General features: G+C 40.8%; 1 protein-coding gene across 1 annotated transcript in view; it reads right to left on the reverse strand.

The window, feature by feature from the left end:
- WDFY4 (WDFY family member 4) overlaps window positions 1-13,133 on the reverse strand; it is a 144,312-nt gene extending 131,179 nt beyond the window's left edge. The window contains 7 exon segments of the mRNA XM_009320630.1: window positions 83-243; window positions 2,335-2,524; window positions 3,668-3,857; window positions 4,225-4,371; window positions 5,829-5,932; window positions 6,536-6,650; window positions 12,873-13,133. Of these exon segments, the coding sequence (XP_009318905.1) occupies window positions 83-243; window positions 2,335-2,524; window positions 3,668-3,857; window positions 4,225-4,371; window positions 5,829-5,932; window positions 6,536-6,650; window positions 12,873-13,133 (1,168 nt within the window).
- Window positions 13,134-13,811: the final 678 nt, after the last annotated feature.

Below are 13,811 nucleotides of genomic sequence, written 5' to 3' on the forward strand. Positions count from 1 at the left end.
TCCATCTTAAGACACGTAATGAATACAGCTTCATTTTTCTATGACTTGCCTACATAGCCACATATAGATATATACACTGTACCTGAAGACCGTGTCTGTTCAAAATCAAAGTGTGGTAATTGCGGATGTACAATATTGCCAGAAACTTTCAGTTCAGTTTTTCCACAGGTTGTAAGGCAAGTCAGCATGTCCAAGATCTCATCCAGATAGGGGTCTCCTTCATTTTGCTGCAACCCCTCACATCTAGGAACAAAACATGGGACAGTCATATGTTCATGCCTTAGTAATACAAACATTTTTGATGTATCACCATGTACTGAGCACACATGAGCTACCCATTTTACTCCCCTCTCCTCCCCAGTCTGTTTTACTGTCTTTTTGACTCATTTCTGTGACTTGTTTAATCATCTTACAAACAGTAACTCCACACCATGGTGGCACATTCTGAATCAGAACAAAACTTACAAACTGAAGAAGAAATCTGAAGTGACACTGTACGAGTCTTCTGAAGAAAAGGAAGATAAATGTTTGAATTTAGTTCAGTTACATGTACTTAAAAAAGTAACTCTCTCCAAAAGAATGCCTATTTTGGGGAGTAAAAATTTAAATTTTGTGAGAGATCAAGAAGTTAAAGCAGACACTTCACATTAAAAGGTAGGCGTATGGTTGGCAAGGTAAGGGACTTGCTAACTGAGATAAATAACAGAAAAATCTCAGCCCCTAGGAAGGGAAAAATATTGTATTGCCTGAGCTTTGTGAATCAGACATGAAGATGGCATGTCTCTCCTACATAAGGAAATAGTTTGAACTATAACCACAGATTTGCCATAGTTTAGACTGAAGTGAGTGTCTGTCAAAGGGCAGAGAGCTGCTTATCATGTCATCCTGCTCTGTACTGCTTAGAGGGGTCAATTCTTAAGGAAGACGGCAGCATCTGGGCATGGGTTAGCAGCGGAGCAATAGACTGATACTGGAAGTTAGGAAAATCTCAGAAGAAAACAAAACGAATATGTTCTGTTTTAATCTAAACAAGAAAAAAAAAAGGGGGAGGGCAGGGCAAATGCTAGTATCCGTTTTGGTGGGAAAAAATGTGATCAGCAAAAGTCTTTTTACCTGGAAAAAAAATAAACTCTAAACATCAGAGAAGAGGAAACCTGGTCACACAAAACATTCAGGGAAGAAGCTCTCTGTCTATCCCTTTCTGCCAGTATATGCTGGGAAGGGAGACTAATCTGAAGCCCTGCGCATCTGTATGCTATTTCTGTCTCTCCAGCCTAGTTACATCAGTTAAAAAGGACAGGGCAGTCATAGCCCTTACTGATAAAGATTGGGTGTTTCTGCCCCTATACGGATAGAATTTTACCAGAAATACACATCGCAACACAGCTTATTTATAAGGGAAAGCTAGACAATCTATGGTAACTAAAGAAAATACTGCCAGAAAAAGACAAAGTTTTTTCCAATTGTAGGTTAATAATTTTGTGCCATCCAAAAATCATCAGAAATCATACTCACCTACGGATATCTTTGGATTCGTGACTTAAATTACAATCCTCTAGATCCAAATTGCAAAATACTCCCCCTCAGTCTAACATACTGGTCATGGGCCAAAGTTCTTGCAAGTGTTGGAGAAGAAGTACAGGAAAAGGCAAAGCCAGAATGGAGACAACAATAGATTGAGAAGATCTGGAAATGCTCTCTTCATTAAAGAAAACCAGAACAAAGCTCCTGAGTGTTTCTGGGGAAGTGGTATAATGTACTGTTTTGACATAGCAAACTCAGAGCCTGGTTAGACAATGCAAGGAGAAAAGGAGAGTAAAAAGACTCTACTTTGTACTTTTGATTAGGATAACTAGTGGGGATTTGTCCTGATATTTTCATATTCATGTCAGTTCTGAAGAACGTAACCATTTCAGATGTAAGTTTGGGTGGGTTTTTTTGTTTGTTTTTGGCACAGAAAGGAGATCAGCTTTCCCTCCCTAGCTGACTGCATTCCTGGATCAAGAGTTCACCTTAACTGAGACAAATGTCTCTAACCTACAACCCCTCTAATACTAATTGATGAACTTTTGTCTTGTGTTCGGTAAGTCCCTATATCCCACCTGTAGACTAACTTGTCCTACCGTTAATTTTTGTTACGGTTTCAGTAGAAGAAGTTATGTACTGTTTCCCTTCCAAAAACAGTAATGAAAGACCCCGATATTGGATCTTTATTACTGGCTTTGCATCCACACAGGATTACCTACATGATTCCTATTTAAAACAGACCACCATGCATTCTGAAAATGAAGTTTTACCATCCTCTAGAAGCCCACAAAAAACATCTCTACTTACCTGAGTAAAATTTTTAGCAGGAGTTGGTAGCCATCATTATTTTCAAACTCTGTTAATAAAGCTGATGATATGGGATAGGAATCTTTCACAAAGCACAAGACAATACTAGCAGCTTCACACACATCACAAGCAGGTAGGGTATCAGCCAGTTTAAAGAGATTCTGAATAGCTATTTTAATGCAGTCCACAGCTGTGGGAAAAATACATAGCAGGTATTTAAGAGTGGACAGTCAAATAAGTTCAAAGTTACTAACAAAAATGGAACAACAAGTTTGAAAAGTTATTTCCCAGTAAAACAGGAGTCAGTTAACTCTTTTTCTAGAAAGAAAAGACAAGAGGATATATGAACACCACACTCAGAGGCTACATGAAGAACATTTCTGTTTTTTGAAGTATGCGTGCATTTCTTTGCTTAACCCCCAGAAGCTGATTGAGTCTCAGGAGTATAAATTTCCAACCCATCCACTCACCAAAATTCATATACAGTGAATCCAGCTGTCTGAGTACAAGGTAAGTGGAGGCTGACATATGTGTCTTGTACTAAGTCAATCACACATTCTGTGCAGAGTTCACAGATTAATTCTTTGCTCAATGAGGCATATGTAATGGCATACACACATCTTGCTCTCAGCAATGAAGCCTAGTTTTCTTGTCTAATCTGATGGCCAGTCCTTCCAGGACAGTTTCAAAATGTCTAAACAGTTCAGTACTCTTAGAACTATTATTCCTCAGTCTTTCAATCTCACTCAGGAAGCTAAATTTTTATTTTAAAAAATAAAAATACCTGTATGCAATTACTCCATGACAAGGAATACTGACAGTAAAGTGTGGATTATAAAACTATTTGTTTTTCCTTCTAAGAAATTGAGACTCATGGCCTTTGTACTTCTTAATAACAAAACAATTGCTTACTCTAATAAAGCCTAGGAAGAAATGAGGTTGTAACAACCAATCATGGTGTTGTCTCAAAAAATACTGTTCCTCTGGCAGTGCCCTCAACATTGTATTTAGAGTGTGCATGAGCCTTAGGCTTACACATAAAGCCACACAACTTAAAAAAAACATAATACACCTTGTCCTTGACTACATTAGTGTGATCAGGTGGGACTGGCTCTTGCCTGTAATTTTATTTTTTGTCTAGAAAAAACTTCAGTTTCCAGATGGCTATCAGTACAAAATAAAGCTCCTGCCCAGAAAGCCAAGAGCCCATGCTTTGTAGTTGACTGACTACCAGAGGATGTAGAGATAAATATCTATCCCAGGGAGACTCTTGTTGAGAATTCATTCTCAGTGGAGCTATGAGGAAAGGAGAAGCCAAATTACTAAATCAAACCTTGTAGGTACACAATGCTGTTTTTGGTCTGAGCCTTTGAAATTGTTCTCAGCACACGGCCTGTAGGTACTTTCCACGAGTGGCTACATTGGTCCCAGAGGGAAGCAGTTGCTATAATTAATGACTGAAGCTTATCAGCTGCCAGAAGTTCCTCTACACCTTGTTCCTCTCTGTACATGTTAAGCATTATCTGAAAAGCAAACAAACATCAGCTACAACAAACAGATCTGGGAGATTGAGAAAAATCCATTGGGGGAGGGATTATAGTTTGATACCAAAGCCATGAGAAAGGATGCAGTGAAATGAACAAGCAAAACTAGCACTGGGATACTATCAATGGATTTTTTCCCCGCTTAAGGTCATGTTGTTTTGTTTAACAAAAAAATAAGAGAGATAGTGGCATCATCTCAGATTGTTTTATACTGCTCCTGATGCTTGTTCAATGGTTTTCAGTCCAAATTTACTCCTTTTTTTGACAGTTTGAATCAATCACCAGCTAAAAGCCTAAATGAACATCTGAGTACTCAGGGCAATGAACTCCCAGAGGTGCGTCTCACCTTAACAAGCATTTCCTGAGTTTGAGTGTCATCCTCACTTGTCTCTCCATCATCACTGGTTTTCTTCAGAGGAAAAGTAAAGAAAAGGTACAGGCACTGCATCAGAGCAGCTGGAAGGCCAGATCCAATGATGTTCCACATAGTTCTCTTAAGTAAGGAAAATAAAAATCAGCCCCTCCAGAAGCTGCCCACAGTTTCCTTGTGTTTCTACACGCTGAGTGTAGTCATGGCAGATGAAAGAGCTACTTGAGCATTTTATCCTTAAATGTGCTCTAGGGCACACAAGTGTGGCAATCATATAGCATGGCTCTACAAATCCACTTGGCAGAAGTAAACACACTGACCGTGTGTTGCCATAGCTGTTCCCAGGACTTCTCACTCCAGCTGAAATCCAGCTTTGATAGAGACACTTACTATGTCCTGCATAAGGAGACCTACAGTTCATAAAGCACACAACCTGGAAACTAGCAGCTAAAATAGCAGGAAGGCCAGGGGCAGACAGTACCCCCTTTATCATTAGTTCACAGGACACCCTGCAGCTATAGAGGCCTGGTATGTTAGAAGCATGAATTGTCCATTCCCTCCTTGACCCAGCATAGCAGCATTTAGCTGTAACGCCTTTGCTTCTGTCACATATTGAATAACTGCACACACACTTCTAAGTATAGCTTTTATAAATACAAGAGACCCTGTTTCTCCACAATGTTTCTCAACGCTTAGTTTCTTCCCATCTTCACTACAGTTGTGTACAACTTACAGAGAAGTCCCAGCGTGCCTGCTTGGCACACAATAATCAAAACAAAGATCAGCAGCAAATTAAACAGAAGAGTGAGGTTGTGATATGAAGTTTTGTGAGTATGTGTGCTACAAAAAATAGCAGTGTCTTAAATCTGTGAAAAACACAAATCTCATTAGGAACTTCATGCTGTGACAAACTATATATAATTTTATAGAGCTCCTTATGACACAGAACATGTCCCCTAGAAGCTGACGGTAAGATTTTATTTTCATGTATCTGAATAAGGATGAGACAAACTGCTCAGCTCAATGTCAGGGATAAACGCACCCCTGATGCCCATCACCAGGCTGTACTGCTGGTGCCAGTCTGCTTTCAGGATGGCTGTACAAGTAGAGTTTGTGAAATGCTTTGAAATGCTTCAAAGTGAGAGGTTATCAGGATGGAAAATCCAACCGCTGCATTACCAGACAGACAGATCCTTACTAGTCATCTTTTTGATATGTAAGCTGGAGTGACAAAGAAAGGTTGAAGAGTAGTGATACAAAATGGAAAAAAAAAAGATAAATCAGAGGAACACTAGAAAAAACAGCCGCCTGATGATCAAAACAAAAAGGGTATCTGAAAGCACAGAGCGCTTACTTCCCTCTTTTAGAAAAGCCCAGACTATAAACCTGGTGTGGTGTGTCCTCTCCCTGACTGTATACCCTGGGCATGCTGAAGCACAAAGCATTGGGGGTAATGCAAACATTATGAGACTTAGGTGTTCCACTGTTGGGGTTGCTACCCAGCTTCCCTGAAATAAAAAGGAAAAAACCAAAACAAGACAAATAAAAAAAAAAAAATCCTTTGTAGTCATTTCTCTTACCAAGTCAGTCTGAGAGAGCAGATACACCGATTTGAGCAGCAAACGGCCATCTTCTGCTTCCCCTTTCTGTTGTAGCAATTGCTCCAACGCCAGACGAGCTTCTTCTGTTACCACAAAAACATTAAACTTTAATTCCTTAATGAAAGATGAAAATGCCGCATTGATCCTTTCCTAACAGATCTGACAAATTTAACAAAGTTACAGTAGCAAGAGTTCACTGAAGTGAATAGGAGGACATAAAAGGATTTTGATCAAGCATCAGGCTCACGTCAGTTCATGTAAACTACACCTTTCAAACTGAGAAGCTTCACTGGGAATACCAGCTCAGTTCATGAAGTCTGCCAGCTGACCAGTGTGAAGAATGTACAACAGCCGTCAGGAAGCCATGTGTGGTTAGCAGTATTTTTCTCATTAAAGAAAGCTCCTCAGAATAGTGTGTAGCCTACTGTTTTACTGCATAGCTGCAGTATTACACATTTCCAGCTACAAAAGTTCCAAAACCAAGGTCAGCACAGCATACAAGGCCACATCTTCAGTGCAATCATCCAAAACCAGTGCTAGCTCACACCTACTAAAAGATCTGGCTTGCTACACTTAGTATTTTCCTGTTCCCCCTTTATTTCCCTCATGGTAAGCACAGAGGACAGCTGAATGGCAGCACATTCCCAGAATAAGTGGATCCAGTGGATATGGTATGGGATCATTACCTGCAGGTTTGCCATTGAGGTTCCTCTTAATTTCTTTCGTCAGAAGCTTGGAAACCTCACTGGCTAACAGCTGAATGTTGGGGAATACGATTACTCCAGCAGACTGTTCCCAGGCCTGAAATCCAAGTGCAACTGTTAAGTCTTTCTGATACAGCATGTCTTTGGCAGATTGAGAAGTACTAATAATATAAATAAACAAACATAAAGCTAAAATTCCCCTGCAAAATTCCCTCCCCAGCCAGTGCAGTCCATTAAGCAATATTTGCCAGACAGGCAGGAACCTGACGCTACAGATACAGAAGTCAACCTGGAACTATCTTTTGAATCACATAATGCACCTACTAGAGAGCATTTACATTTTCTCCATTGAATACAATCAAAACAATGTAAAAGTTTGTCATAGCCCGTGTCACTAATTATTTGTATCAAAAAGCATGCTAGTCCCTTTCGAAATGCAACATAAACACCCTGTACCCTGAAGAGGTTGCAGCTACAGTTGTCCAAGAATTTTTCAGAAGTATATCCTTCTCCAAAAACTGGTCTCCCCAAAACTATAGTCATAAACAAAACCTGAGTTTTCAACTGAATAAAAATTAAAAATAAAAATTGTATTTTCTCTGTTCAGCAAGTCATTGCACAGTCTCAGCTACCTAGAGATTGAAATGGGATTGGAACTGCTTCTCTCAGGGAGCATTTGCAACAGATCTGTCAAAAAGAAACCATGGTAATACAGGAATACTGGTCCCAGGTAGCAGTATACTGGCCAAGATTCCAAGATTCACCTGAAACTGAACTATTTCTTTCAAGTCAATAAATTTATAAAAATCACAGAATGAACAAAGAAGCAAAATTCTTTGGGATTTTTTTTTTTTGTTTGGGGTTGTGGCTTTTTTGTGGGTTTTTTTTAATACATTCATAAAGTTTCTGCCTTTCAATTCTGCTCTATTTTGGGAGGAAAGTAAGGCTCATAAAATCAGCATTTCTTGTTGGACAGAAACAGTCTTTGTTGCAAACTAAGGAAATAAAAGAAAACATGGGGAAAGGAGCTGAAAAAACAGCAAATTCTAGCCAAAAAAGCACTGGATGTGATTTTGCAGCAATATGAGTTGCCTAACCCATAAACGTTTACCAGATCAGGATTTCTGAACATTTCCTGTGCTATAATAAGCACCCTTAAATAGGAAGGTATAGTCCTAAATGCATAGCTAGCCAAGGAAAACAGATTTATAGACAAGTTTATAAACAATTTATAAATAAGTTTATATACTACTTGTTCAAGAATGGACAAGCAATTCAATGCAAAACTGACAAGAGGAGCAACAGCAAGACTGGATGGTTCCCTGCTCTGAGTCTGACAAACAGATGCCCTCTCAAATGTTTCTTAGCCTTGACTTTGGGGGGAAAAAAAAATCAAAAGCAATAAAAAAATACTCCAGTAGACTGATACTATTGCACCCAACTGGCCTCTGAGAATCAGGTACCATCACTTTTATATAGAACATCCAATGCTACACACATCAATGGATTAGCAATAGTGCAGCATTCACCTCTAAATACCAGGCTGAGACACCTCTGTCCCCAGCAACCTTGAAAATTTTCTTTACAAACATGTCCTCCTTCTAAAAGCTCAGAAAAATCAAGCTGTAAGGCCAGATGATGAAAGGAAGGTAACAAAAATAATAAGACATCTGTTCTGAAATAATTTGGAGCAGACTCCCCATAATACTGTCTGCCAAATCAGTGCAACTCTTTGTGAAAGAAGATCCTCTACAAACATTATTTCCTTCCCTACCATTGCTTTCAATTACTTGTTCTGTCTTTGCTGATGACAGTTTGTGGACAAGCTAGTTCTTTCCCCACAAAGTGCCAGTCGTCTGTCAGCAATCAGGCAAGCACCTCCTTTTTGCTTCATTTTACTGCATTGACCTCTCTGGAACTGCACCCAACTCTTTCTTCTGGGCTACAAAAGAGTGAAATAAAATTGCACAATGTGCCTATCAATTAATTGTCAATCAATCAACAATATTAAAAAAAACAAGCTATTTTTTTCAGATTTTGACCATAAATGATTTTCAGAGACCCTCAGTTGCAGGAGCGAGGTCCACTCGATTCCTCCACTTCTGATGCAGAAGTGAGGGAAGATCTGCAAAGAACAGAGCAAGCTGGGCAAACACAATGACAAGAAACCCACAGACACTTAAGAATATACAATGTCTGTCATTAAGCTATACCCTTTTTCAGAAGAAAGCAGTGATAGATTCTTGTTCCTCTGCCTCAAAGAAGAACACCCTCTGAACACTTCAGAAAGGACTTGTTATACTCACTCTTCTGCTAACAGAAAGAGCAGGATAAATTTTAGAAGTTCGGACCATATGCAGCAGACAGCAGTAATCAAAGGTTCATAGCAACGGTACCGTTGTGCAAAAATTTAGCTAGTCCATCTCGCTACAGAGCAGACCACTAATGTTCTGATTCGATTTTACAGGTGATCTTCCTGTGGGTCAGACACCAACCTCTAGAATACGGTCTCCTTTAAGAACAGACCTAATCAGTTCCATATTCATCTTTGAGCCACTAAAAGATCTGTATCTGGAAGATCTGTGTCTGGAAGAATTTCAACCTGACTCCATTCCAGCATGTCTGCCTTCAGGGGAAACTCAAATAATATGGTATCAGTGTAATCTGATTTTCTTTCTTCCTCTTAAGCCTGCTTCTACATGTTTAAGATGCTGCCACAAGTTCCCTGTGTCTGCGGATGCCATCTGTCCTTCCTATTCCGTGCTTCATGGAGAGATGCTAGCTCAAAAGCCAGCCATGTAATAGTACATTCTCATAACTTTCTGAGGCACCAAGAGGGAAAATACAGAGGGCACATTAAAATGACTCCCAGCCTAGGCCTGAATCACAAGCAGATGGCTAACATTTTCCTCCTACACCTTTTCCTTCTACATCAAGGACTATCGGTGAGTAATGAGCCCCCACATCCCAGGTGGCTCCTGGTTAGTGCCCTCTCTCTCCAGCCAACCGAGTAAGAGCTAAGGCACTCTAAGACAAAAAGACAGAGATGCACTGGCATCTGCATGATCAAACAAGGAAAGGAAAAGCAAGAGATGAAAATCCTCCAAGGAAGGAGAGGACTTACGCAGAGTCCCCTGTTAAACAGGAGGAAGCAAGGTAGTGTCCGTAAGAACTTCGTAACACACAACTCAAACTGAGATGCGTTTCTCCAAGCCAGCCCAGGGGCTTAGCACAAAGCAGAAGGCTGGTACATGAAGGGAGTAAAAGTAATATGTGGAAGGACATGATGACTCAAAGCTAAAGGGCCAGATCCTCCACAATGTACTCCTAAATCAATGATGGAAGGCCAAAATGCTCTAGCCACACACCTGAACCTAAATACCTACAAAGTACTGCAAAGCTCCACTGATATGTCTAAGAAAAGTGAAGGGGAAGAATCTCTCTCTCAGGGCACAAAATCGAGTGTTAAGCTAATGAGAAATTCACATCTCCATTCTGAACATATTCTGTAGCCAAAATATCCTTTAGGAATTTAAAATCCCCTCTTTGTGAGCATTACTGCAATTCAGGAAATCACTTTCTGCAACTTTAAAGCATGTGAAGTTCAGCCCTACAGAAGGGAAACACATGATGGATATGCATATGCATGACATTGCCAGTCCCTTAGCAATACTCAGCTTGCCTCCTGGGGAATAGCTGTCCTTTGACCCACTGGTACTAAAGTTTCTTTCTCCTGTTTCATGATAAATAAGTGATTTCCTGCTTTCCTGTCCAATTTTTAATTCCTAAGACTTCTAGAGCTTATAGCTTTCATCACCTTTGTTCAGTAACAACGATTTCCTCAGTCCTTTGAAAGTTTCACTCCAAAAAATGACCTTCGCATGGAAGGCATTCTTGCTATTCATACTTAGTTAATGATCAGCAAATCTGAAGTTGTTCTATATAATCTCATCTCACCAAGACTTGCTTACTTCATGTTCACTATATGGTATTCAAAAACTAAAGCTGCAACAGAACTCAGAAACCTTGAGAATTAGGAATTTCAATTTCATTGTAAATGTGAGGCAGAAAAACCTCAGCAGAAGAATTTCACAAAAAGCCTGCAATACATTGCTTACAAGAGGGGGAGGGAGCACTTTGGAGAGACTATCTTCCACAACAAAGCTTATCTTAGTTGGGATGAATTTATACCCTCAAAGCATTAAGCATGTATGTTTTCCATGAAGCTTCAGGAGGAAGGAAGACAGGAGGTCTGACAACAGCTCTAGGAAAAGCAGATGGCTCTTGCTCCAAGTAAAAAGGTTGCATCTTGTTGCTGTGCTGTCTCAGAAAAAGAACAGTGCCATTTTCAGCAAGCCATTTAAAAAGCAGATCCATGGAATAAGAAAGTGCTCCTCTACAGAAAACTGACAAATTATCAGTCTTGATCTGACTTTGAAGAGCATTTTTTGAAGGCTGAGGAAGGAACGCTGCCTCTTTGCAAAGCCAGAATTTTTGTGAGCTGATAAAGTGGTGGTGAGCTCCCAAGAGAGAGAAGTCTGCCCCAGCACATGTAGTGCCATATACAGAGAGAGAGAGATTCGCTTCCAGTGACAGGCATGTATGCAGAGAACAACAGCTCTTCCGTCCAAATATAGCCTTTGGTTCAGGAGGGACACTCTTCTATGCAAACAAGTCCAGAAGTTGAGAGAAGTGGTGAAAAGTGAGAGTTTTGTTCAGTAATCATAAAATATCTGTAGGGCCATTTAGATTACATGAGAAGGCCCCTTCTGAGACTCCAGGCTATACACTCACTGCCTTTTCAGACCCCTCCATTCATTTTGTCTGCGCTGTCTTGGACCAGGGCAAGTTCGTACTCAAACACAGCAAACTCTTCACCATAGGCATCACCAGATCCTGCTCGCAACGCAGTTGTTTGCATCACGCTGACACCAATGGGTGACCTGCTTCAGTGCTGTTAACTGATGCCAGCATCTACAGTGATTTCAAAGTCCTGCTCTGCACCAAGACTTACATGCTCTATCCAGCTGAGTGAAATGTTTACGACTATCTGGAAGTTATTGCTCCTTTACTGTCATGGACACAAAAGATTTCATAGCCCTGAGCACAGTAATTTCCCTGCACACACAGTTCAAAATGTCCCTCTCACTAGAGAGTATCACTTTTTATGTCCCACAATGCTTCCATATAAACAGAGTGACCATGTCATTAACTTTTTTTTTCCTCACCTACCCACTAACTTCTTTTTAGAAAACTGGCTCAGCTAGGTAGGGAACAGATGGATCCAAGTTTGGTCACTCAAGAACACTGAAAACTCACAAGTACAGATGGCTGAAATATGTCATCATTAAGATATTGTTTCACCAAAAAGAAGCTTTTATTTTCTTTCTGAAAGACTTACATAGTGAGAGAGTGTAAAAACACAGATTCCATACCCATAAATACCCAAGCTAATTCAAGACAAAAACAATTCTTCTGTACTTCAACATGGCCACAGTACATTTAAAGATAGGCCAGGTTTTCTGCTCCTCTCAGTATTAAGCTCTGCCATTCTGTCACTGTACGGTCCACTCAAACAGTTCCCTGTATGTTTCACACACTCTAGCAAACAAAACCAACCCATAAGGCTCCCATTCACTATAGAGCTCTTCCAGTTTCACCTTTCAATATGGCCATCTCAGAAATTCTTGGCTGATGGAAGCTCTAGGGCATGGGGTAGTGCAGCTTGCTAACCAAAATGTTCTATTTCTCAGCTGTGCCCCTCACCCACAGTATGACCTTCCTCTCCTCATGCCACAGTTTCCCCATCTATAACACAACTCCTCTCTCAAGTACTAAAATTAGACATCAGCACTGTCACTAACCCAAAAATTCCATCTTAATACTGCATTTCCCCTAGCTGGCTGCATGCCACAACCACATTTTCCCAAACTGAAACTGTGCTCAGCCCCCCACTACGTAATAAAATAGATGAGGCAGACATGAAGTAACCTCTTCACAGGGTACTTACTTTGAAACATGCCTGTCTCATCAACATATCCCTTGACTCCAAGAACAGAATTTAGCCATTCATGAAAGTAAAGCAGTGCTTCCCCCATATACTTTTCTCATGCTAACGTAGCAGGTTAGTTAGATGAAAGGAGGACAAGAAACTGTTTCCCCGGGTTCCCAATGGAATAAAAGTAATTATCACCTACACAAATGGGTCATGCTCCAATCAACTCTTCTGGCAGTTAGGGTGACCACAGAATGGATAGAGCTACAGAAATTCAAATTTACATTCTTGGCATCTGCACCAAAGGCAACAAGGAGAACAAACCTTTAAGAAGAGGGGAAGAAAGTCCAGCAGCCTTCTCTGTTGCTCCTCTGGGATGAGAAATGGAGCCACCTGCTCATACTCTACAAACTGTCTGCCTAGAGTCTCCCACTGGAGGGTATGGCTCTGGGGTGGCTCGTCCTTGCTGTGTGCAGCCTGTCCTGGCACTACTGCTTTGTCTCCATCATCAGGGCTTTGCTCTTGCTGTCCCGCTTTGCCGGGTGAATCCTCCAGCTGCCACGTGAGTTCAGCTGCTTTGTCCATGCTGAAATGAGACCTGAAGTTAAAGATACTGTGTTATTTACAGTTAGCATCATCTCTTACCAGCCAACTGTCCCATGAAACTAGACACTGACAGTCTTAACTATTGGAGTTGGGGAGCTTAGAAGCATGGAAATGCTGGCAACTACTGACTCTTTTCCAATTCTGATGGCAAAGCACTCTGCTCCTGGACAAGAGCAATCACATGAACAAGCTCTCTCCCATGAGACACGTGTGCATGTGCTACACAACTCATCTGGGCTTTGGCAGGGCAAACTGGTAAACCATGCAGGAAATCTGGATTCCAGCCCCAGCTTTGCCATTGAGCCAGATCCTCTCCCTATACTTCAGTCACCCCAATTGTAAAACAAGTCATAACTATTACCATCATCAGATCTGCAACAGAAGAGCACTACCCAAGAGCCAGGTTACACATTTCATTGAGTATGGATGCTAAACTAAGCTGCACATCTCTGATGCATGCCCCACCTGGAGTGGGGTTGAAGCTCTAGCTGGAATAGGAACTGTGTGGAAAAGCCAAGGATTCCCCACATGGGTGTGCTGGCCCAAACAGGCAGCAACATTCAGTTCTATCCTACAGATGTACAGCTCTGTACAAGAGGTAGGTATTTTCACTGCAACATTACCTGTTTTGCTGATCCTGTAAACTGAAATGGATAT

This window comes from Pygoscelis adeliae, unplaced genomic scaffold (genome assembly GCF_000699105.1).
Source record: "Pygoscelis adeliae isolate BGI_AS28 unplaced genomic scaffold, ASM69910v1 Scaffold190, whole genome shotgun sequence".
NCBI classification, from domain to species: Eukaryota; Metazoa; Chordata; class Aves; order Sphenisciformes; family Spheniscidae; genus Pygoscelis; species Pygoscelis adeliae.